At 42.9% G+C, this 26,881-nt stretch overlaps 1 protein-coding gene across 1 annotated transcript in view; it reads right to left on the bottom strand.

Annotated features, from left to right (window-relative positions):
* The window catches only part of CALCOCO2 (calcium binding and coiled-coil domain 2), a 96,910-nt gene that overhangs the window by 16,811 nt on the left and 53,218 nt on the right, over window positions 1-26,881 (bottom strand). The window contains exons 9-15 of the mRNA XM_069751753.1: window positions 26,279-26,369; window positions 25,546-25,641; window positions 21,709-21,777; window positions 16,858-16,965; window positions 14,082-14,177; window positions 10,006-10,101; window positions 6,118-6,213 (exon numbers count right to left, since the gene is read on the bottom strand). Of these exons, the coding sequence (XP_069607854.1) occupies window positions 6,118-6,213; window positions 10,006-10,101; window positions 14,082-14,177; window positions 16,858-16,965; window positions 21,709-21,777; window positions 25,546-25,641; window positions 26,279-26,369 (652 nt within the window). The remainder of the gene's footprint in view (window positions 1-6,117; window positions 6,214-10,005; window positions 10,102-14,081; window positions 14,178-16,857; window positions 16,966-21,708; window positions 21,778-25,545; window positions 25,642-26,278; window positions 26,370-26,881) is intronic.

The raw sequence follows: 26,881 nt of genomic DNA, 5'->3' as shown, positions 1-26,881 counted from the left end.
CTCTGTTATGTCAGAATAAGCCTCATTCAGATATCACTACGTTACAGACATCTGAAGGAGGCTTGCACTGATATAGCAGTGCTGCGCCTCCGATCCCAGCCCGTGATATAGCAGTGCTGCGCCTCCGATCCCAGCCCGTGACATAGCAGTGCTGCGCCTCCGATCCCAGCCCGTGACATAGCAGTGCTGCGCCTCCGATCCCAGCCCGTGACATAGCAGTGCTGCGCCTCCGATCCCAGCCCGTGACATAGCAGTGCTGCGCCTCTGATACCAGCCCGTGACATAGCAGTGCTGCGCCTCCGATCCCAGCCCGTGACATAGCAGTGCTGCGCCTCCGATCCCAGCCAGTGACATAGCAGTGCTGCGCCTCCGATCCCAGCCAGTGACATAGCAGTGCTGCGCCTCCGATCCCAGCCCGTGACAGCAGTGCTGCGCCTCCGATCCCAGCCAGTGACATCGCAGTGCTGCGCCTCCGATCCCAGCCCGTGACAGCAGTGCTGCGCCTCCGATCCCAGCCAGTGACATAGCAGTGCTGCGCCTCCGATCCCAGCCCGTGACATACAGCACATGCATTACACTACTGCTCCCATAGAAATAGACGGAGCGGGGGTCACATATATCCAATCCCATCCTATGTGATACACTCTGCTGAGCTCTGTATCTAATCCTATCATATGTGATATACTGCACTGAACCCTGTATCCAATCCCAGCATGTGAAACACTCTGCTGAGCCCTGTATCTAATCCCATCATATGTGATATTAGGCTAGGTGTAGTATATCTAATCCCAGCATGTGATACAGTCCGGATATCTAATCCCAGTGTGTGATTTGCTGCCAGCTGTCCTCGGTGACACTGTCCACATCTCAGTATCACTTTGCAGTCACCAACAAAATAGCTCCGCACTGAGATCCTAAACGTCATCCTTGCTTATCCTTTATCAAACCCCAGAAGGGGAGGAGTACCATCACACACGTGCAGTGACGCTGCTATCATGAACCAAGTTGAATGCTTTGCCTCAGCGACAGAGCGGCAGGGGGCGGCAGAGCGGCAGCTAGAACACGTGGTGCCGACTCTCCCTGCAATCCCTGCTCTGAATCTCTGACACTTGCTGATGGTGATGTGTCGTTCGTGAGCCTGTGAACGAAAGGAGTCGGCAGTGCAGGGTGAGTGATCCGAGTCTTTTTTTTTTTTTCTTTCTTGGCTGGTGCCTGCATGCTTACAGCTTATCAGATTCAGCTAGTGAAGTGTGACTGTGACTGGGAGGAGCAGTGAGGAGAGAGGTAGCTGTGGACTGTCTGTTAACCCTTAAGTGCCCTCAGACTGCAAGGATTATAAAGACACAGACAAATGTTCGATATGAATCATATTTCTCAAAAATATTTTTCCATAAAAAATGTTTAAAAAACAAATGTTTTTTCATAAAACTTACAGTTATAGATAAAATGAAGATTCTTAGTGCATGGGCCACATGTCACTCTGGGCTAAACCTACAATTTATGGGCAGGTAGAGTGCCTATAAATTGTAGGTTTAGCCTAGAGTGACATGTTTGTCCAAAGTTGTAGGCTGGTGGCCCAAGAGTGGCATGTACAGTAGAGTAGGACCCATCAGAGGGAGATCACCTTGCCGTGGTTGATGGGCACACATGAATTGACCAATTTATGCGCTAAGAATCTTCATTTTATCTATAACTGTAAGTTTTATAAAAAAAAACATTTTTTGAAAAAAATTTTATGGAAAAATATTTTGGAGAAATATGATTTATATCGAACATTTGTCTGTGTTTTCACATGGCCTAGATTCATGTACATGTGCTGCTGTGTTCTTTTATATCTATATGATACAGCTTGCAGCTTGCATGTGTTCACATTGGGAGTGCTGCTTGGCTTTTTTTTCTCTGTTTAGTGTATGGATATGGCTGCATCCAGACTGATCTTGCACTCCTCCCATTGACCTTGCATGTGGTGGTAATCAACTCTACCTGCCCATAAATTGTAGGTTTAGCCCAGAGTGACATGTTTGTCCAAAGTTGTAGGCTGGTGGCCCAAGAGTGGCATGTACAGTAGAGTAGGACCCATCAGAGGGAGATCATCTTGCCGTGGTTGATGGGCACACATGAATTGGCCAATTTATGCGCTAAGAATCTTCTTTTTATCTATAACTGTAAGTTTTATGAAAAACATTTTTTTGAAAAAATGTTTATGGAAAAATATTTTTGAGAAAAATGATTCATATCGAACATTTGTCTGTGTTTTCACATGGCCTAGATTCATGTACATGTGCTGCTGTGTTCTTTTATATCTATATGATACAGCTTGCATGTGTTCACATTGGGAGTGCTGGTTGGCTTTTTTTTCTCTCTCTCTCTCTCTCTATATATATCTATATATATATATATATCTATATATATTACATGGTGGCCCGATTCTATCGCATCGGGTATTCTAGAATATGAATGTCCACGTAGTATATTGCACAGCCCACGTAGTATATTGCCCAGCCACGTAGTATATTGCCCAGCCACGTAGTATATTGCCCAGCCACGTAGTATATTGCCCAGCCACGTAGTATATTACCCAGCCACGTAGTATATTACCCAGCCACGTAGTATATTGCACAGCCCACGTAGTATATTGCCCAGCCACGTAGTATATTGCCCAGCCACGTAGTATATTGCCCAGCCACGTAGTATATTGCCCATCCATGTAGTATATTGCTCAGTCACGTAGTATATTGCCCAGTCACGTAGTATATTGCACAGCCATGTAGTATATTGCCCAGCCACATAGTATATTGCCCAGCCACATAGTATATTGCCCAGCCACGTAGTATATTGGCCAGTGACGTAGTATATTGCGTAGCCACGTAGTATATTGCGCAGCCACATAGTATATTGGCCAGTTACGTAGTATATTGCCCAGTCACGTAGTATATTGCGCAGCCAAGTAGAATATAGCCCAGTTACGTATTATATTGCCCAGCCACGTAGTATATTGCCCAGTTACGCAGTATGTTGCCCATTGATGTAGTATATCGCACAGCGACGTAGTACACAGCACAGAGCCACGTAGTATATTGGCCAGTGATGTAGTATATTGCCGAGTGACGTAGTATACAGCACAAAGCCACGTAGTATATTGCACAGCGAAGTAGTATACAGCACAGAGCGACGTAGTATATTGGCCAGTCACGTAGTATATTACCCAGCCAGGTTTGTCACAGGTGAAAAAAATAAAAATAAACATATACTCACCTTTCCGAAGGTCCCTTGTAGTCCACGGCAGCTTGCGGTCCCAGGGTTGGTATGAGAGCGCAGGACCTGTGATGACGTCGCGGTCACATGACCGTGACGTCATGGCAGGTCCTTGTCGCGCAGGGCCTGTGATGACGTCACGGTCACATGACCGTGACGTCATGGCAGGTCCTTCTGCCATAGCATCTTTGCCACCAGAAAGTGCGCTGCAGCGGAAGATGGCAGCCGGCGGGAGCGGCTCAGCGGACTACGGAGGGTGAGTATAGCAGGTTTATTTTTTTATTATTATTTTTAACAGTACATTTTTTACTGTTGATGCCGCATAGACAGCGTCAATAGTAAAAAGTTGGGGACACACAGGGTTAATAGCGGCGGTAACGGAGTGCGTTACCCGCGGCATAACGCGGTCCGTTACCGCTGGCATTAACCCTGTGTTAGCGGTGACCGGAGGGGAGTATGCGGGCGACAGGCACTGACTGCGGGGAGTAAGGAGCGGCCATTTTCTTCTGGACTGTGCCCGTCGCTGATTGGTCGCGGCAGCCATGATAGGCAGCTGGCGAGACCAATCAGCGAATGACTAACCGTGACAGGCAGAAAGACAGACAGACGGAAGTGACCCTTAGACAATTATATATACAGTATGGAGCACTGTGTGGCCATTATACAGTATGGAGCATCATGTGTGGCCATTATACAGTATGGAGCATCATTTGTGGCCATTATGCAGTATGGAGCATCATGTGTGGCCCTTATACAGTATGGAGCATCATGTGTGGCCATTATACAGTATGGAGCATCATGTGCAGTCATTATACAGTATGGAACATTGTGGGGCCATTATACAGTATGGAGCATCATGTGTGACCATTATACAGTATGGCGCATTATGTGTGGCCATTATACAGTATGGAGCATCATGTGGGGCTCATTGTACTGTGTGGAGCAATATATGGGGCTCAATATACTGTATGGAGCAATATATGGGGCATGTTACTCTGTATGGAGCAATATATGGGGCTCGTTACTCTGTATGGAGCAATATATGGGGCTCATTCTGTATGGAGCACTGTGGTGCCCAGAATACTGTATGGAGGACTATACTGTCTGATTTATGACCTATTGTAGAATGTACAATAGTTATCACTCATGTAATGTATGGGGAGACTGTATATGAGATGGGAGCCCTATAGGGGGGCTGTACTGTATATGTGTTTGGGGGGGGCGCCGTTTTGAAGTTCGCCTCAGGCAGCAATGTGGCTAGGTTCACCCCTGCACACGTGAGAAGACCCTGTCCACTTTTAATTCAGTCGTAAAGTCAGCTAGAACTACATAAGGTTTTCATGGCACATTTCAACGGCTGCCCTCCTAGAATTTGAAAGTGGAAAATAAACAAACCTTTTTACATGATTTTTCATATTTTATACAAAAAAAATTTTTTCTTCAATGTTTTCATTTTTTAAAATATGAACATGAATACTTATCTTTTTTTTTCAATTGTTGAAAAAAATAGTTTTTGATGGCACATTCTCTTTAAGAGTGGTCAAAGAACAAACATCACTCCAAAAGATCAAAACTATAACAGTCCACAAGATCACAAAGGAATCCAAGGTAACCTTAAGCAACTAAAGGCCTATCTCTTTCTCATTAGCTAATATTAATGTTCAGTGTCCTTTTGATGGGGGAATCATTAACAAGAACAGTGTGAATAGCAGGACTGCAATTAAATAGCCACTACTCTCCCAAAAGAATATTGTGGACAGATGAGAATAAAATAGAGGTTTTTGGTTTAAATGAGGAGTTATATTTGGATAAAAAATACTACATTACAACATTAAAAACTAGCATCTGTGAAACACGGTGGTGATAGTATTGTGTTTTGGGTCCGTATTTTGCACCTGGACAAGGACAGCTTGTCATCATTGGTAGAACAAGAATTCTGAATTATACCAACAAATTTTCAAGAAAAGTGTCAGGACATCTGCCCATGAGCTGAATCTCTAGAGAAATATGCTGTGTTAAGTAACAAGGCTATAACCCAAAACAAAAAAATTATTTTAGAAAATTGCATATTGGCCTACAGTAAAACATAGCGGGGGCAGTGTTCTTATGTGGGGCTGCATGACTGCTGCTGATGTGCTACATTTCATTAATTCACAGATTTACTGTTCCAGTTTGAAAGATAAGATACTACTATCACTCTGTCCTTGGCAGACATGCGCTTTCCAACTTGGCAATGATCCAAAACATACATTCAAGACCCTGTTACATTTATGAAGAACAGGGTGAAAAGTGAAAGTGATTGAGTGGCCAAGTATATCTCCTGATCTGAATGGGGAATTCTGAAGAGCAAAATTGAGCATCACTCTCCGTTCAGCATCCATGCTCTAAAAGGTAGTTCTTGAAGAATGGAAAAAAATAAATGTTGCTATATGTCGCCAACTTGTTCATTCCATGCCTAGAAAATTTGGAGTGCGGTCCTTTAAAAATCATGGAGTCAGATCATACAAAATACTAGATGTAGTAATTTATGATGTGGGGTGTTTTCATTTTGCTCACATTAGTTGATGTAAAAATGAAGATCTTGTGATGAAAGTCATATCCTTTCATGATATGGGTTGAAACAATGTTCTGTGAAAATCAGTCTTGTCAAAATTTTGGAAATTGTTCTTGTGTTCAGTGATTAAAAGCTTCCTTTTTAATGGAGGTGTACTCTTTGAAGCTGAGCACTGATATATACCTTATATTCCCATACATACCCACCCACCTGCCTACAGACATACATGAGAGAGGTGCAAGAGAATGAAATAAATGACATGGAATGAAATATCAGAACCCTCTACATAAATTATACTTCTGTAATACCTTCTGTTTGTCCTTCAAGTTCTGCATGTCTTTATTACTGACTTCTAGAGTGCTTCTCAATACAACAATTTCTTCCCCCTGTTGTCTACACAAGTCCTGCATAGAACAAGAAAGACAAATATTGTTACTGAGCTCTATGATGTAAACCACCACTATTTCTGAAACCATGTAAAGCCAAATAATTCAGCTGATGCGTTCATTACAAGTTGTGTACTGATCTTGGTCAAAATCGCCATTAGCCAGGGATGTCAATCTCATTTTCACCGAGGGCCTAAACAGATTTATGGCTGACTTCAAAAGGACACTTGAAATCGTAAATCCTCAAGCAGACGTCCGTGCAACACATTATGAGAATGGACTGGCCATGGTCTATAAGAGGGCTGTCCTTGGGTAGTAGGGATAAGTGAGCAGAGTCCAAGATGGAACCACACCAGGGCTGGCGTTTGGCACAGGCAGACGCCTGGGGCCCCCACCTAGAAAGGGGGCCCCCTGCCTCTGCAGCCCCTGTATGAAGTTCCCAGAGGGTGTACAGCAGTGAATAATGCTATGCATTGCTCTGTTGTTCTGGAATGTCTCACCCAAACCCCCCTTGAGACCCCCTCAGTGCTGTGATTTACTCATTTGGTCCCAGAGCTCTGTGCTGATTGCTGTAGGATCAGGTTTCACAGTCACATACAGCAGGGATTAGCATAGGCTCTGACCACAGTCAGGAAATCACTGCTTGTAATCTGACAGGGCAACCTGCTGTTACTACTGTCTGGATGACACAAGACAGGAATATTGTCTGCTGAATCAGGGTATTTATTATATAGAAATAAATGAATTCCCAAGTGAAACAATAAAGGTAAACTATACCATATAGTACAGGTGTGCATAGGAATCAGCGTTTTTGGTGCATTTTTTTTTGCAGCCAAAGTCTGCTCTCTTGACAGTAAAAACACTGCTTTCAAAACACCCATTTTATAGGGTGTGTGCAGAGGATCCGGAAATGGCATGTCCGTCTCCGCAGGTGAGGTGCAGGTGATAGTGCACGCATAGTAGAGATGGAATTTCTTGAAATCCCATCCACTATGCTGTAACATGTGGCCGCTGCGGGTTGGAAACTGCACAAGTACACAGCAGCCGACCCGCAGCTTTTACTGATTTCGGGCACACACCTTTAGAGCTTTTGCTGTTTGTTTTTTTACAGTATGCATTTTGTCTACAGTACATGTTTAATAAAGTTAGTGTTATTCACAAAAAATGCAGCAACAACGTTGCAACATTTGCAGCATTTTTTAAACTTTTTCATTGCTTTCTACGGGTGAGAAAAATTGCTGAAAGAAGTGACACGCTGCAGATTTAAAAAACGGCGCAGTTGTGAAATTCAGTCAGGGGAAAATAAAAGGGTGTGCAGGAGATTTCTGAAAATCTCAGTTTTTGCTTGTGCTGTAAAATGCTGTAAACTTCTTATTTGCAGAAGAAAGAGCTGCAAAAATTCTGCATATGAACATGGTGAAAAGCTGCTTTATAAAGTGCCAGCAAAACATAGGAGATTTCCGAAATCTCCTGCAGGCGCTTGTTTTTTTTCTGACTGGATTTCAGAACTGTAGCACTTTTTAAATCTGTAGCGTGTCACTTGTTTCAGTGTGTTTTCACCTGTAGAAAGCAATGAAAGAATAAAAAAAGCTGCAGCAACGGCATTTTTCACTGCAATTTTTTAAGTGGTTTTGGTGAATTAAACTATTAAGTCAGTATTTGTAACGCAGAAACAGTAGTGGAGCAATGAGGCTATATGCGCACACGTTGCGGAATCTGCTGCGGATTTTTCCACGCAGATTCCTAAAAATCTGCAGGTAAAACGCCATGCGTTTTACCTGCAGATTTACCGTGGATTTATCGTGGAATTACCGCGGTTTTTGTGCGGTAAAAACAGCGTTTTTACCCCTGCGGATTCCTATTATGGAGCAGGTATAAAACGCTGCGGTATCCGCACAAAGAATTGACATGCTGCAGAAAATACAAAGCAGCGTTTCCGCGTGGTATTTTCCGCAGCATGTGTACTTCGGATTTTGTTTTCCATACGTTTACATGGTACTGTACAACACATGGAAAACTGCTGCAGATCCACAGCAAAATCCGCACCGTGTTCACATAGCCTGAGAAACACGTCACTACTTCTGTATTTCTCACCCTCCTGGTTTTGGCTTACATATGCCGATTTGAAATACTGACCAAACACTCAACGTGTGAACATGGCCTTAAACATACTGTAGACAAAACAAACATCCTCACTCCAAAAAAAAGCTGAAAAAAGTGTGAAGAACACCACAAAACAAGCTGAAAAACAGGTGTTTTGAACGCAACATTTTTACGGCTAATAGAAAAGGTTTTGGCTACTGAAAAAAATGCTGCATGTGAACATAGTCTTACTCTGAAACGCTATGTCTATCTGTAGTGTTACATAGGACTGCATGTGATATATACTAAATTATCTGTACTCAGAGAATTATCACTGTTATCTCTGGTGTTACATAGGACTGCAGGTGACATCTACTACATTATCTGTTCTCAGAGAGTTAGCACAGTTTTATCTGAAGAGATTAAAAAAAATTAGGAGGGGGTTGGGGGCAACTCTTTGTCTTGGGCCCCCAATCTTTTCTGACCCTAGCAACGCCCCTGCGTACAGCTAATAGTGGCAGATCCGTTGGCCGATATAAGGCCCCTAAATATGGGGGCCAGAGTGCAATGTTATCATTTGGGGCCCCCACTTTAAATTTTTGCCTAGGGCCCCACTTTGTATAAAACCGGCCCTGAACCACACAAAGGGGCTGGCTGCATTCTGTGCTTTAAACTTTTGGGCTGGCTGCTTAGCCCCCTCTGCTAAGCACTGGCTGTGTCGATATAGAAGGCAGCCAGTGCTTAGTAGAGGGGATGGTGCCAGAACAGGGGGCACGCGCCATCTTAGAGCTACAGTGCACACTTTAACACTGTTCTGACCGGCTCTCTACCTTCAAAGCCAATTGGAGCAGTGTTAAAGCATGTCTTGACCTCACGGGCTGGCAGCCCAGATTCTTCCTGTGGGGCTTGAGGGGCCAGGTTCCGTCCGTGGGGTTGAGTTTGACACTTCTGCCATAAGGCCTCATTGAGACATCCGCGTTGCACGAACGTGTTCTATCTTTTTTTTTTCATAGATACAGCACGTATCCATGATAATCTATGGTACTTTTCACATATCCATGGTGTTTTTTCACGGACAGCGTGTCTCTGCAAAACTCAAGGAGACATGTCTTTTTTTTTTTTCTGGCAGCAAAGATGAAAAGGACCAATACAAGTCTATGGGTCTGGGAAAACACGTATAGTACACCAATAGCATCTATTTAACACTGCAAAGGAGCGTTTTAATTTTTTTTCAGCCATCCTTAAACACTGATCCAAAACACTGTTGGGAAAAAAATGGACAAGGATGACACACAGTACCATTTTTTCATGTGCGTGTCTAAACACATATTTGAATGAAGCCTTACAGTGCTAGCTTTAAACACTGAAGTGGCATCTAAACTGCACAACATAGTTATACATTACTATCATTTTATGTAAATTAGCCTTTCCCCAAAAGGACAAAAACAGAGTCTCTAATGCCACCTTTTGATAACAGCCTCTTTCTAAATGGGTGTCTGACCATGACAGCTGGTGGAGGCTGGGGACAAATTTGCTGGAGGTCCTTCTTCCCATAGAGAAAGATTGCATACTTTTTTATGTATACAACGCACTACATATTTTCTTCTGCACTTGGATGAAGAGAGCCTGACCTCAGGTTTCCAAAACCAATTATATAATATATTTTACACACTATGCCTATCCTTCTGATATGCAGACAGATGTGAACCCCATACAGCAAACATTCACCTGCTGCTCGGCCAGTTGTAGTTCCAAGCCCAGAATCTTATCTTCACTACATGCGAGTTGTGCTCTCAGTTCTGTCTCTGTTTTTTCGGCTTGCATCTGTCACCAAAGAAATCATGAAATGAAAACTCATTAACTAAATATTTATGACAAGTCCATATTTGCTGCTGCACTAGACTCATTAACATTAGTTGACAGATAAACCTATATATGGATTGAATATTCCCCATCAGCTTCACAGGGGCCATCAAACCAGGGATGAATAAATAGCAGTTACTGCTGATTTTGGTTTGTTTTCTATTGATGTCTATAAAATGTAAGCACTAAAATATGGTTCTTGCAATAGATAATTCAGGTTGCATATTCTTCGATACCGGTTCTCAAACAGCCGGGATCCTCTGCGGCATAGTCTTCCAGTGTGCTGATTTTTGACACAGAAGACACGCAGAATAAGAATCTCTCTCTAATTATTCACATTTCCTTTAAAACATCTGAGCCTCCAACTTCTACAGTATGTTGGAAAGGGACAGTAGTTTAGGGTGCCACAAAATGGTTCTCTATGTCCTCCTGTTTTAAACCTCCTCTATTTCATGCACACAGCAAATTCTATTTTCTCTTTAAACCAAATCATACCTCTGTAAAATGCTAAATATATTAGAATGTGCCACAGTTTCTCACAAATTTTTAATGAAGCCTATTGCCATCTGTACTGATTTTATAAGTCAGAACTAGCCTGGAACAATAACATGGTGACTGACATTAAGTCTAATGGCCCACTTAACAAGTTTCATTCAACTATATACAAGTTGATGGATGTTAGTTTACACAGGCCAACGAAAAACAGAGAAATCATTACCGTATTATGATCATGTTGACAGCACCTTCCCCATTTATATCAGGAAATGTGCTGCCGATAAGTTTTTTAATGCCACCAAAAAAGCTTGTTTAATGGGTGATCAGATAGTTTATCTAATTTGTTGGGTGATCGCTAGCATGTTAACACAGTGTCACACCAGTAACTTGCACGTCTTCTCAGTGCTGTCCTACTCACTGCATTCATCACTCTGCTCCTCCCAGTGTCAGACTGTCCAGCTGAATTGCCTCTTGCAGCACTCCCATAACTGCTGCATCTTCCTGCTGTCTCCACCTTGCTATATGGAGGCGCAGCCAGGCTGAAGGAACTTAACCCGCTGTGTCCTGCAGAGTTTTCCCTTCCCTGGCCTATCCCCTGCAAGCAGGGGATATATCAGGCAGCTCCTTCCTCCACACTTTGCCTGAACTTAGGTTCCTAGTTGCAGTGCGTCTCCTATAGTCTGTCCAGGTGCGTATAATGTCTCCTGCAACTGACCCAGTCTGTTTCCTCGTTCTGTTTGATCTCTCCACTCCTGACCACAGGTTCGTATATTGAACCTGTACAGCAGTGTTCCCCAACTCCGGTCCTCAAGGGCCACCAACAGGTCATGTTTTCAGGATTTCCTTAGTACTGCCCAGGTGATAATTGCATTACCTGGAAAGGCAAGAATTCCATCACCAGTGAAATACTAAGGAAATCCTGAATACATGACCTGTTGGTGGCTCTTGAGGACCAGAGTTGGGAAACACTGCTGTACAGCAAGCCCCAACCTTGAACTGTCTGACCGAGTCTCTATGTTCGTCCTCTGTGCCTCGCATTTGGGTCTCTGACCTGTAGGTCAGTTACTGCAGGTCCAGGCACTGTCTTGGAGTGGTACTAGTTGACTACCCCAACAGCCTATATCCATCCTCACCATCAGAGGCTCTAGTCATTAACGCCCCTCCAGTGCAATACCGGCCAGTGCTGTAGTGTGCCCACACCCACCCCCATCACACAAGGGCAGATAATTGGGAATGAGCATTCTTACAAAAGCTTGTTCGACGATTACCGGCTCATCTATATGTGTCACTACTTAAGAGCCAAACATTGCTGATCATAGTTATGAATAAAACAAGCATGTTTGGGATGTAGGGACATTTAAACCCAAGCAACTATTCAGGAGATCTACTGAGGATCAGATGAATAATATAATCAGCTGTGGTATTTTTTCATGGTGCTCATGGACCATAAAGCTTGGCCTAACCTGCCGATTTTGGTGAAAACTGTCCGATGCCAGCTGTCGAAGAAACAGTAATTTGCTATGTTGAATTTCTACATGCCTGATCTTTTGTTCCCACAGGAGAAAATATGTTGTCTGACGTGTTATTGTAGCTATTAACATTTTGTTTGTCTCATCCAATTAGAGGAACAGATAATTGGAATTCTTGTGCAAAAAGGATCCAATGCATAACTGATGTGAACGAATGCTGAGCTAACCTATAGGTTATTATGGTGTCCATTTGATTTAAGTTTTGTGTCAGAGGAAAAAGTTCTGCGTGCTGTTTTTTTTTTCTCCGTTCTTAAAACTGAAACAAAACAGAACCTACAACTCACTCCATAATAATCAATAGTTTAGGCATTGCATCCTTTTTGTACATGAATTCCATTTGTCCGTTTTGCTAACCTTAGCCCAACAGTTATCTGTGTCTATAGCACTTTAACAGTGTCTATAGCACTTCAAAGCAATGATGCTTGGGCACGTGGGGTCTCCAACAGTTTATTTATTGACCAACTTACCCATACTAAAAATATAGATAAAGCCAAGCCACATAGAATCCAAAGAATGTTTAGCTACAGTAATTTTAGATATTATGTCTCCTCTTCCAATTAGATTTCATAATTCATGAATAAAAACGAATAAGGTGTAATCCCCGCGCTAACTGAACTAAGGTGAAAAGTACAGCGAAAGTGAATGATGCTGAAAAAATATAAAATAAAGAGAAGAAAACGGAGATAAAGTGTGCTGGTACTCACTTGTTGGTATGGATGATAGGCATATGATAAGATGATTGCTGGTTTATGCAGCTGTAGGACTCTAGCAATTGGAAAAGATAAATATATACACAATGTGTAGAACAATAATAGGATGGTATTAGTTACGTGGCTTAGAGCTTATGTAATGTACTAAGAGAGCACACTTACTTGTAGATGTGCTTGGCAGGACCCGAGGGTGGCGGTGGTAATGCGCCAAGGTACGGAGCTGTGGCTTGCCGCTGTGGCTTGCCGCCAATTAGGAGAGGTACTGCCGCAGAGAGCGGCTAGGTAGGGAGCCTCTGTGGTGTGGGGTACCTCTCCCCATTGGCGGCAAGCCACAGCTCCGTACCTTGGCGCATTACCACCGCCACCCTCGGGTCCTGCCGAGCACATCTACAAGTAAGTGTGCTCTCTCATAGAGGTTCTCTATACAACCGCTCCTTGCGGCAGCGCCTCCTCTTATCGGCGGCTAACCACAGCCCCGTACTCCGGCCAGCAGTATCGCTACCATTGGGTCCTGCCTAGCACATCTGCCAGCAAGTGTGTTTCTCTATTGCATGTCGGTTGCCCTGTATGTATTACCAATATACTCTAATTTATGCACGGTAGATCAGATCGCTCCAGTGCATCTTCCACCAAGCAGTATTCTCTATTTGCCGGTAATCCACATAACACCAGCACACTGCCTATTGAGTACAGACTCTACTGTGCACGGGATTCCGCCTGCCAGCACCAGTAAGTACTCTCCAGTTCCTATATCACCCCTAGTACATTACATAAGCTCTCAGCCACGTAATTAATACCATCCTATTATTGTTCTACACATTGTGTATATATTTATCTTTTCCAATTGCTAGAGTCCTACAGCTGCATAAACCAGCAATCATCTTATCATATGCCTATCATCCATACCAACAAGTGAGTACCAGCAAACTTTATCTCCGTTTTCTTCTCTTTATTTTATATTTTATATTTTTTCAGCATCATTCACTTTCGCTGTACTTTTCACCTTAGTTCAGTTAGCGTGGGGATTACACCTTATTCGTTTTTAGTACCCCCTTTTTTTACAGGTATATGCACAGAACCTGTTTAATCTCCAGCTGCTTCTGAATAATAACTTTCTCCCTGTTGTTAGTGGCAAGCGCCAGTGGTATTTTTCTAGATCATTCATGAATAGCTTTGTAATCATCAACCAACCTACAAATGGAATTACCTTCCTCGCATTTTTCATTTCTTTCACCTCACCCTCCAACTTAGCAACAGTGGATTGTAAAGTTTCTATTTGTTTCTTTTTATTTCCATTTTCACCCTGGATTAATAAAGAAAGAAAGAAAGAATAGATATGTCTTCATTAACTAGTAATATTCAGTAGTATAAGTGTGCGAAGTATATACTGCAGCTATTGTCCACCATTAATGAGTGTACAAGACATACTGCCCACCAATGGAGAAACACCCTCTCCATGTCCCTACATTGGAAGGGACTTCCGGGAGAAGGCTGTGTTCGGCGTTTACCAACCAACACCAACCGTCCGGTACGAAGCCCGGACTTTAAATTTCAGTTTCACTCATCTCTACCCATAATCCAATGCATTCCCTCTAGACAGAGGCCAAAAAGTCACAATGTTGGCTTCCTTCTGATGAATAGATGCCTATGGCAATGTTAACGTCTATACCAGGAAAGCGTTAGGCAGAGTGCACACACGTGGAGAATGATTTTCTTAAGGTACCGTCACACATAGCGACGCTGCAGCGATACCGACAACGATCCGGATCGCTGCAGCGTCGCTGTTTGGTCGCTGGAGAGCTGTCACACAGACAGCTCTCCAGCGACCAACGATCCCGAGGCCCCCGGTAACCAGGGTAAACATCGGGTAACTAAGCGCAGGGCCGCGCTTAGTAACCCGATGTTTACCCTGGTTACCATCCTAAAAAGTAAAAAAACAAACGCTACATACTTACCTTCCGCTGTCTGTCCTCGGCGCTCTGCTTCTCTGGTCTGGCTGTGAGCGCCGGGCAGCCAGAAAGCAGAGCAGTGACGTCACTGCTCTGCTTTCCGGCTGACCGACGCTCACAGCCAGAGCAGGAGGAGTGCAGAGCACAGCGCTGGAGGACAGAGAGCGGTAGGTAAGTATGTAGTGTTTGTTTTTTTACTTTTAGGATGGTAACCAGGGTAAACATCGGGTTACTAAGCGCGGCCCTGCGCTTAGTTACCCGATGTTTACCCTGGTTACCAGCAAAGACATCGCTGAATCGGTGTCACACACGCCGATTCAGCGATGTCTACGGGGAGTCCAGCGACGAAATAAAGTTCTGGACTTTCTTCCCCGACCAGCGATCTCCCAGCAGGGGCCTGATCGCTGCTGCCTGTCACACTGGACGATATCGCTAGCGAGGACGCTGCAACGTCACGGATCGCTAGCGATATCGTCTAGTGTGACAGTACCTTTAGTCTGACAGGAGCTCAAGAGGCTAGGGGGCTTGCTACCATCTCCAAAGCATTATGATGAGTTATTGGACTACAAAGGGCCCATTTATTGTTCTTGCTCAGAGGCCCTCCTCTGTCTGCGTCCACTTAGCACATTGTGCAGAGTTATAAATGGGCAAAGTCCTCTACAGTATGCAATTCACAGCCAGCATGGATCAGACATTATTATTGGCAGGTATGTTTTACGCTGAAATACTGCAGCATGTCAAATAAAACACTTTTAGAAGCTGGCAAAAGATGATAGATATCGAGGATTAGTCTAAAAGTCCGCAGTGGCTTTTTCTTGCTCTACACTTCTGATCTGATTGGCCTTTCCCCCATTTGTATGTATAAGGGGAGACATGTCAGTGTAAAAGCTGCAGCATATCAGAGTAAAAAATTCACAACATGTCAATGTCTGAGTCATGCTGCCTGTGCTTCTAGCAGCATGAATCAATTGTTAAGTTCACTTTATAAAGGCGTTTTTGACAGTAAATTAGTTTTCAGTCTTAATAATTATCCATTTGATGCCATAATGTAAACTATTTTCTAATATGCTTGCATTAAAAATTCCCTACCGTTCCCCAACTACACTATCTAGCTGCAATTCTATTTTTTTCCACTTCCTTATTGACAATGCTTTGCTTGAGAATCCCCAGGGCATGTCGGGAAACTCAAACGAAGAATCATCAAGGGTCAGAGGCTGTGTCATTGCGGCAGCACCTGCGCCCAACCTTTAACAACGAATCATTAGTGATGCTCCTTTCAAGGGCTGGACTAGTCCCTGCGCACAGTGCACAATGGCAGTGCATTCTGTTGCTGGCTCAGATCAGAGCTGTGTCAGGACAACTGATGTGCAGAAAACAGAGTCACCCACACAAGTCATGTCACTGGTCTCCGAACACCGGGTATTCTGACAACACTCTGTTGCCGACTTGTTACTGCTGATCTCAACTGGCAACAGAGAGCGCACTGTCACTATGCACATCACACAGTGCACATTGCGTAGGGACTAGCCCAGTTCTGGGAATGCACAGCAGTGATATGTGAGTGCAGCCTTTTCTCCCTTATAACGCTTTGCTTGAATATCCCAGCATGCACTGGGATTCTCAAACGAAGCGTCATCAAAAAGGAAGCAGGAGAGAACATAAAAAGCTTTTATAGTAGTTAGGGAAGAATTGGGAATTTTTAATTCAAGTATATTAGAAAATAATGTAGATTATAGCATCAAATAGATAGGGATTTAGGATGAAAATTACTTTGTCTTCAAACCACCCTTTTAAGTCTCTAAGAAAGGACCCCCTTCTAGTATTTAATATGCGGGATTTGAAAAGGATTTTCCTAAACCAGACAACCAGTTGACTGAATCACTACCACAGAGAACTCCATTTTTTACCGCTCAGAGCTTGTGTGTTTCACATCGTACACAGACTCTACTAATGTTGTCTGTGCAGTTTCAAGAGGTTGGATGAAAAATACTGACTGTTCCCCACGGCAATTTATTTCTGTGACACATTACTTACCTCCAGAAAGTCCACCTGCTTGCTCAAGCCAGCCATTGTTTCTTCTGCAGATCGAAGGTCTTCATCCTTCTGCACCAAAGAACGCTCTAAATCCAAAACCTTATTGAACTAAGAAAACATGAAAAGATCTTAAAAAACACATACCTCCAACATGTCCTGCATTACAATGAACACGTTATCTCCTGGTCCTCCAAGGTTCCGTGTAGGACCTGGGTAGGTGAGACCGAGATGAAGGGGAAGGGGTTGGGTTTGGGGTCTGACCTTCCCTGTCGTGCCCTCTGCAGAAGACTCCCGCCCTAACAAGGGCAGTACCCGAGTATAAACCTACTTCGTGCTGCCGGGAGATAACAACTGGGTGAGATTGTACCATTTTATTAAGCGCACTGGTATTTATGAGCACTTTATTTGTTTGTCTGCCATGTATTTTATGTAATATATATTACATGTTAAGTTTTATCAAATTTAGGGGCTGGCTATGCTGGATAAGTACACTATGCATAGGCAGAAAACTAAGTGGTGGAAGTGGGGTTATATAGAGCTCATGAATATGGAGGACTACATGGCAGATTTACTAGTCCTCTAGCAATAATCTACTGATAAATCAGTGATTTTATCCAAACTGCAGCAAGCAGCTCAGGATGTGACAGAGCCTCTCTGACCTTTCCCGGCAACTGCGCACTGCAGTATTTTGCTCTGCCCTCAACAGGGCAGAGAATTACACCTGTGCAGGAGCCATGGCAAGAAGACAAGAAGAGGACGTCATCGTATGAACATGGGAGGCGCCGAACCTGGACCGCGACTCCCATCGGACCGGACCGCAGCGGGACCCCCCTGGGTGAGTATAATCTAACCTGTTTTTCTTACCTTTCAGGTTACATCGGAGGCTTATCTACAGCATTACAGAATGCTGTAGATAAGCCCCTGATGCTGGTGGCCTTAGTTTATAGGCCATTTTTGGGGTGACAGATTGCCTTTAATAGGCATTGTTAATTGCAATAACAATTATGTTATTGTATGCACTTTATGTTTTTATCTTCCTCTATACCAACGTTTCTTTGAATTAAAAAAAATATATATATCCATTTTTTTATACTGTTCTGTGAACCTACCCTGATTGTGAGTATATCAAACACAACATTTCTATAATCTCTCATATTTGCTTCCATATCATACTGCACTGGCAAAAATTAAGAGACCACTGCAAAATGTTTAGTTTGTCAGATTTTTCTCTTTATAGGTATATTTTTGATTAGAATGTAAATTGTTCTTTTAGTCTATAAACTTCTGACAACATGTCTTCGAATTTCCAAGCAATAAATTTTGTATTTTTTTTCTGAAAAAGAGAAATGGTCAAAAAAAACCACTGCTTTCAGACCTCAAATAATGCAAAGAAAACAAATTCATAATCATTTAGAAACAGCAATACTAATGTTTTAACTCGGGAAGAGTTCAAAAATCAATATTTCGTGGAATAACCATGATTTTTAATCACAGCTTTCATGTGTCTTGGCACCAGTCTTTCACACTGCTTCTGGTGCAAAAATGTAAGCAGTTATTCTTTGTTTGATGGCTTGTGACTATCCATCATCTAAAAAAAGCAATAATCTATAAATCCACTTGGATATATCCAACAAGATTCTACCAATATACTTGGAACACAGCTCTAGTAGGAATTAAAACTTAACCTTTATTCTAAACCAGGTAAAATACTAATATGACAATAACAAAAACATATAATGCAACCCCCCAAAAAAACTATAATGGTATTAAGTGATGTAGCCTATGGGGTAAGACATCACTATGAGTGATACCAAAAATAGAAAACAAGTGAGAACAGTAGTAGTAAATACAAAATATACTGTCCCACATATACAAGATACCTCTGGTTAATAACACAAGCACATAAGTGCACAAAATGCCAAATCAGGTAATCCTGTGTGTATAGATATTGGCAGGTATCAGAAAAAATGATAAACAGGCAGGAGGGGAATAAAGCAAATGAGGTGAAAATCATGTAAAACATACATATAAGAACAAGAACGATCTCACCAAATGCCGTTGCTCAGGTAGGTGTAGCCCATGGTTTCACAGACTGGAGAAATCCATAAATCAGCGCTGTAGGGAGACAATACCCTGTCAGACCCTAAAAAGGCTAGCTGTGACCTACGTGCCCGAGCTCCCGCCCTTACAAGGGCAGTCCACAACTACCCCTGAGCAATATCATGCCCTGCACTCTCCCTACTGTCCCGACGCGTTTCCTCGCAGGCGAAATCATCAGGGGACCAGCCTGCCTGGGAGCTAAAGTGCATAGGTGCTATAACAAAGGACAAAGAGACCTGCCACCCTCCATGTTAGACTGAGGAGAGGTGGGGGGAGTTCTACATCCATTTAAATAATTGTGTGAGAGGCATGATTAACCAATCACATGCTGACCACAAAGCATGTGATGTAAATAAAATCGAGCAAATCCTTAATACAGCGATATGTGCTAAGCCAGTAAACAAGAGAGACCCAACGGTAATGAGAGCCGCAAAATACTGTATTCAATAGTACCTGTAAAGTACTGATCGGGTATGTATGTGCCATAATCCGATGAGAGCGCACGAGAAAAAGACTTCCGGTCAAAGCGGAAGTTGCGGTTGCCTGGATACAAAGGCGCTAACAAGCGCTAGGACGCGCCGGAACCCAGAAGCTTACCGATGACCCGGAAGTGATGGTTGCTGGGTTACCAGGACATAGTAACATAGTAACATAGTAACATAGTTAGTAAGGCCGAAAAAAGACATTTGTCCATCCAGTTCAGCCCATATTCCATAATAATAAATCCCCAGATCTACGTCCTTCTACAGAACCTAATAATTGTATGATACAATATTGTTCTGCTCCAGGAAGACATCCAGGCCTCTCTTGAACCCCTCGACTGAGTTCGCCATCACCACCTCCTCAGGCAAACAATTCCAGATTCTCACTGCCCTAACAGTAAAGAATCCTCTTCTATGTTGGTGGAAAAACCTTCTCTCCTCCAGACGCAAAGAATGCCCCCTTGTGCCCGTCACCTTCCTTGGTATAAACAGATCCTCAGTGAGATATTTGTATTGTCCCCTTATATACTTATACATGGTTATTAGATCGCCCCTCAGTCGTCTTTTTTCTAGACTAAATAATCCTAATTTCGCTAATCTTTCTGGGTATTGTAGTTCTCCCATCCCCTTTATTAATTTTGTTGCCCTCCTTTGTACTCTCTCTAGTTCCATTATATCCTTCCTGAGCACCGGTGCCCAAAACTGGACACAGTACTCCATGTGCGGTCTAACTAGGGATTTGTACAGAGGCAGTATAATGCTCTCATCATGTGTATCCATACCTCTTTTAATGCACCCCATGATCCTGTTTGCCTTGGCAGCTGCCCCGCGCAGAGACGCGCTAAGGACTTCCGGTCAAAGCGGAAGTTGCGGTTGCCTGGATACAAAGGCGCTAACAAGCGCTAGGACGCGCCGGAACCCAGAAGCTTACCAATGAACCGGAAGTGATGGTTGCTGGGTTACCAGGACACTGCCCCGCGCAGAGACGCGCTAAGGACATACCAAGGATGATTTTAATCAAAACACCACAAAACTGCCGGCACCCTCTTATTATACATAATCAGCAAATCATAGTAGGTATAGGTTGAAAAAATCGATTATATAGGCGCCACCATTCTACCGATTTTATCACCCCCATGCTGCAGGGAACCTCTTGCTTTGCACAAACGCCAAAAAATAGATAAGGGTGGAAAAAATTAGTAATTAAAGCACCACCATTACTACCATATGTACCTGTCATGAAGGAAAATAGAGATTATAATTACCGGGGTACACTGACCAGCGCTAAAGCAACCAAAGCTTCCCGATAGAACGGAAGCAAGGGTTGCTAAATTATCAAGACACTGCCCTGCGCTATGGCGCGCATAGACAGAAAATGATTTAAACCAAAGATGCCGCAGCGTTACCGAAGCTCTTATTTTACACAGTCGCCAAACAGGCATAGAAGATATGGGTGGAAACAATTAATTCATTAAGCACCACCACTCCATCAGTATATACCTATCATGGGGATACCTCAACGTCACTGATATGCACTAATCAAGTGCCCTGACGTAATTAACCGAAACCCAAAAAAAGTACAAACGTAGCTACTCTATGATGAAAGCGCATGAGTGCAATATCTGATTGAACTATACCAGGTTGGCAATATGTGCTTAAATGTGTAAAATAGAACGAATTAGACAGAGAACATACCCCAACTACAGACTTGCTCACAAAAATAACCCCACAAGAGAAACAAGGCGAGGGGTGTAAATGATGATAACAGACAATACTTATACAAATAATACGACTATCCATCATCCTCTTGATTACATTCCAGAGGTTTTCAATGGGGTTCAGGTCTGGAGATTGGGCTGCCCATGGCACTTTTGATGTGGTGGTCTCTTAATTTTTGCGAGAGCTGTAGATCATCACAGAATATAGACATATTTAACTAATCTGCCATAGTGACATCTGGTCTTCTCTGGACGACTGTGTGTAAGTACCATGTTCAGCGCTCAGACATACAGTATCTTTACCCAGGCTTGGACTAGCCCACAGAATTCTCCGGTGGGCCCCTGTTCAGGAGTGGGCCAGCACCCTCTTATATGAGCAGCACTTGGCAATATATACATGAATCACTATGTACAGACAAAGGCGGTATCTTTTTAATTGTTACATAAATTTGCGATTGAGGATAATGTCACATTTGCATGTAGCTGAAAAGTGGCGCCCTGGCTTGGGTTACTGGTGGGCCCTTGGCACCCCAGTTCGGCACTGTCTTTACCTCTTTATGCAGTGAATGCTTTAGAGTCTCGCTTGTGCTCTTCTCTTTTTCCAGTGTACATGTCTGCAACTTGTATAAGAAAATCAGTGTTAGCGCTGCAGGGACTTATCTTAAAGGGAATTTGTCACCTCATTCATTTTTCGCCTATAAGCTAAGCCCACTGCCATTAGGGGCTTATCTACACCATTCTGTAATGCTGTAGATAAGCCCCCAATGTATCCTAAAAGATGAGAAAAACAAGTTAGATCATACTCACCCAGGGACGGTCCCATTTCGGTTCAGGTCCGATAGGCGTCGCGGTCCGGTCCGGCGCATCCCACCTTCATACAATGAAGTCCTCCTCCTTGCTTCTGTCGCGGCTCCGGTGCAGACGTACTGATTTGCCCTGTTGAGGGCAGAGTAAAGAACTACAGGTGCGCAGGCGTCGGGCCTCTCTGACCTTTCCCAGTGCCTGCGCACTGCAGTACTTTACGCTGCCCTCAACAGGGCAGATAAAGTACGCCTGCGCAGGAGCCGCGACAGAAGCAAAGAAGAGGACGTCATCGCATGAAGATGGGCAGCACGATGTCCAAGTGGTTAGCACTGCAGCCTTGCAGCGCTGGAGTCCTGGGTTCTAATCCCACCTTGGACAACATGTGCAAGGATTTTGTATGTTCTCCCTGGGTTTGCATGGGTTTCCTCCGGGTTCTCCGGTTTCCTCCCACATTCCAAAGACATACTGGGGACAGCGATGATAATGTGTGCAAACTGTAAAGCGCTGCAGAATATGTTAGCGCTATATAAAAATAAAGATTATTATTATTATTATGGGAGGAGCTGGACCCGCGACTCCCATCGGACCAGACCGCCCCTTGGTGAGTATATTCTAACTTGTTTTTCTTATCTTTCAGGTTACATCGGGGGCTTATCTACAGCATTACAGAATGCTATAGATAAGCCCCTAAAGGCGGTGGCCACAACTTATATGAGAAAAATGAGGTGACAGATTTCCTTTAAGCTGCTAAAATGGCATTCTTCTTAACAGGAAAGTAATACAAGGAATCTGTGCAATCGAGATTTAGAAAATGTCTAGGCAACATTTTGAAAAACAACAAGGGCTTGTTCACACATTGAGTATTTACAGCGTTTTTGCAATGTGGAGTTTAGGATATGTTCGCAGGTGGCATTTTTGCAGCATTTTACAGTACAAGCAAAATCAATAACATTTCTGAAATTTCATGGACGTTTTGTTTAATTCCTCATTAAAAATGAATGAGTGAAAAAGGAAAGTAAAAATACAATATGCATGTTTATTGTACGCAGCGTTTTTCCAACCACCCTGTTTTATTCTGCAGAAAAAAAAAATGCAATGTGTAAACATACCTTAACAATACCAGCAAAATGTATGAGATTTCTGAAATCTCATGCACATGGGTTTTTTTCCTTTGCGTATTTTAACCATCATTGTGGGATTTTTTTTGTTCAGATCTGCAGTTCAAAAACCGCATGTGAAAACACAATACAAATATTCATATTGTACACTGTTTTTTCCTGCCAACGGACATCTACTACAAACACTCAACGTATGCACATACCCTGAAGATTTTACATTCTCCACTCTACCATGGGCAGCATGGTGGCGCAGTGGTTAGCACCGCAGCCTTGCAGCGCTGGAGTCCTGGGTTCAAACCCCACCAAGGATAACATCTGCAAGGAGTTTGCGTGGGTTTCCTCCGGGTACTCCAGTTTCCTCCCACATTCCAAAGACATACTGATAGGGAATTTAGATTGTGAGCCCCATCGGGGACAGTGATGATAATGTGTGCAAAATGTAAAGCGCTGCGGAATATGTTAGCGCTATATAAAAATAAAGATTATTATTATTATTACCACTCATGGTTTATGCACGCATTCCTTTGTCAGTCCAAAATGTAGTCATCGGGGTGGTGCTGTAGCATGTGTTGGAATTATGGTTCGTACGATTCCCCTTTTTCCATTAACCTCTGGACAGCAGCATTAGTTGTGCCAAAATACCGCACAAGCTCTGTTTATCTGCTTCCACTAGTACACACTGAGCATGTGCAGTGATCAAGTTGTTGCAGGTAGAAGAAGAACAGGGCATGTGCGTGAATTCAATGCAACTGCTGACATGAAATGCTGAGGGGTGCCATTTCAGGTTGAAAGGGGTGTGATAGGAGCCAACACCAGCCTCAAGACTGACAAAAGGACCTTTGTTACGAGCCGTGTACGGGTGCTAGTGTCATGCTCTAGGATTACTAACTGATTACAGGTGATCTGTAAAGAGAATATTTGGGAAAGATGGCTGTCAGGTTTCCACTCACTTTTTTGTTACTAAATTTAATGCACAACCATTATGTAGACATTTTGCATTTTGTTAAAATACATTGTACTGTAGTTGATGTACTTATTCTAACAGCTATTGTGTGCATAATATAAGGAAAAACAATCGCAATACAAAGTGTTCCAGGTAGTTTTCAGAAGGTTGAGGAACGGTCAACGTCAACCTCGAACCTTAACTCAGAAAGTTGCACAGCCCTAAATGAATGATTCAAAAGTTCTTTAAATGGTCATTGTCACTTCCACAAACATAAGTATCAATAGTGATGGAGAAGAATAAACTTTGTAATAGAAATCTTAGAGAAATATGCTTCTTTCTCCACTTAGAAGACACTTCTTCCCCTTCTCCTAAACTCACCATCTAGTCTGAATGTCAGCTGAAATCCAACATAGCAAAGACAGTCAGCACACTTAGGCGTCAGGTTACAGCTCGTATAATATTCTATAGAGAGTGGAGGGGAGAAGGAATGAGGAACACTCAGCACAGTGAAAGACTCGGCAGAGAGAGGCTGGATGTGCTGCAGAGTGCAGCGTAATACTGCTATGTGATGACCACCATGCGGCTTCTGACATTGTGTTACAGAGAAAAAAAGAGCAGAAATCCATCATAATCCTGTGTTCTGTGCATGGAAGACATCGCAGCTTGATTACACCTACTAAGTTATAATGACCAAAAAATAATGTAATTACGTATCTACACACATGGCAGCTTATTCTTAAAAAATATTTATTAAAGTTCTACTGGCTTATGAAATGTTGCACTAATGTTATTTTTTCAACACGTGTGTAATACGGTAATTCCTTAGTGGTTCATTTGCTAGTACTATACAATCATTTGTTCCTCACACCTTCTAGAAAAAGAAACTTTCTACACAGCTTTTAATCTGAACAAGCAGAGCTGCAGTGTAAAGTATGGAATAAGATTAAAGGGAACCTGTCACCATGAAAATGCAGCCTAATCTGCAGGCACCACGTTATAGAGCAGGGGGAGCTGAGCAGATTGATATATATAGTTTTGTGGGAAATGATTCCGTATAACCTGTGTTTTAATAATTTATTTCTCTGCTATTTCTGGGATTTTTGGTCCAGTGGGTGGTCCTATTAGTGACTGACAGCATTATTTGTATAAGTGTGCATACAGAGATAACTGTCAGTCACTGATAGGAGTGCCCACTGGACAAAAAATCCCAGAAAGAGCAGAGAAAAAAATTAAAAACACAAGTTATACTCAACCATTTCCCACAAAACTATATATCAATCTGCTCAGCTCCCCCTGCTCTATAATATGGTGCCTGCAGATTAGGCTGCATTTTCATGGTGACAGGTTCCCTTTAAACAGTTGCTAGATCAGATCATGAAATGGGATGTTGACCTTTTCCACACTGTAGCTAAGGTGAAGTCACTTATCGCAGTTGTGGATTAATGAAGCAGAAGTGAAAAGAAACCCCAAATAAAGAAAATGTTATGCACATAAGGTATAGCTGAGAGTAGAACACTTACTTCAAGTTCTGCTTTCAGTTTGACATTCTCTTCTTTACACTGATTAGCAGTACAAGTCATGTTCTCCAGCACCTTCTGCTTGGCCAGGTCTTCACTCTGCAAGGTGAACAAAGAATAGAGATGCTGGCTGGTATCACCATCATCATCATCCCAGCAGAACAGGGGAAATAACTCGTTATGTGTGGATCCACCCTTAAAAAGGGTTGCCTGGTGAAAACAAGTAATCACCGATCTATAGGAGAGGTGATAACTTGTTGATCAGTACATACGTAAAGGGAAGCGGTCACCCGATTCATGGTGCCCAAACCGCAGGAAGCATGAATCCGAGCCAGGCAACAAGAGTGTAGGAATGGGCTTCTCTGAAACGCTGTGGCACGTCAGGGAAAACATAGTTTGAAGATCTCCTCGCATCGCTCTAGTCTCTCCCATGCGTGCATGTCAGGAGAGACCTGGCAATCTAGAGCGGCACTGGGAGGAAACATGAAAACATGCAATTTTGGATTCTGTTTGAGCTTTTTTCGCCATATCAGAATGCTGCAGACTACACTATTGGTTCCAGCTTCAAAGATGGGGCAGGAAAAAAAATGCCCAAACAGAGTTCAAAGTTGCTTGTTCTGGACTCTCTTGGTGGCAAGTCTTGGATTGAGTTGGGAGAAAGAATGAGTAGGAAACCCTGATGGAGTAAAGAAACATGTAGCCAAAATATGACGTGAACCCAGCCTACATCCCATACCTGTAAGTGATGCTTTTCAGCCTCTGATCTTTCTAGAGCTTGTTTTAACTCTTCCCTTTCTGCAAGGGACGTTTTCTCTTTTTCTTCATACCTATAGAGGATAAGATGGAAGAATAATTAAGCCATCTGGTCAGTCTTATTGTGCATTTAGAGGTCTTTAGCCAATCATTTGCATACTTGTTTACACATGCTGACGAACAATGATGGGGACAGAACGATCATTAATACGAAAGATCCGCCACCATATAGTATCATGTTATTGACGGCACATCCTCTGTATACACGCATCGATCTGCTGACAATAATGTGTTTTGCTGATGTCTTGCTTGTTCATCAGATGATTGCCGGAGTCTTTAAAGAGGCAATTATCAGGGACGAGTAACAAATACAAACACATTTATTGATTACTGAGCAACAAGAAATACTAATGATAATAATCTAATGAACATGAATACACACAGTGATAAGTTTTTAAGATTGAAGGTAGACACATGTCCATAAAGTTCAACCTATATTCTAACATATTGATCCAGAGGGCAGATGCTAATTGCAGAATATTAGGCGAGAAATTCCTTCCCGTTCCACATACGGCAATCAGATTGG

Source organism: Ranitomeya imitator, chromosome 2, assembly GCF_032444005.1.
Source record: "Ranitomeya imitator isolate aRanImi1 chromosome 2, aRanImi1.pri, whole genome shotgun sequence".
Lineage (NCBI taxonomy): Eukaryota > Metazoa > Chordata > Amphibia > Anura > Dendrobatidae > Ranitomeya > Ranitomeya imitator.
Note: the sequence above shows the minus strand (reverse complement) of the source record. Positions and strands in the feature narration are given on the sequence as shown.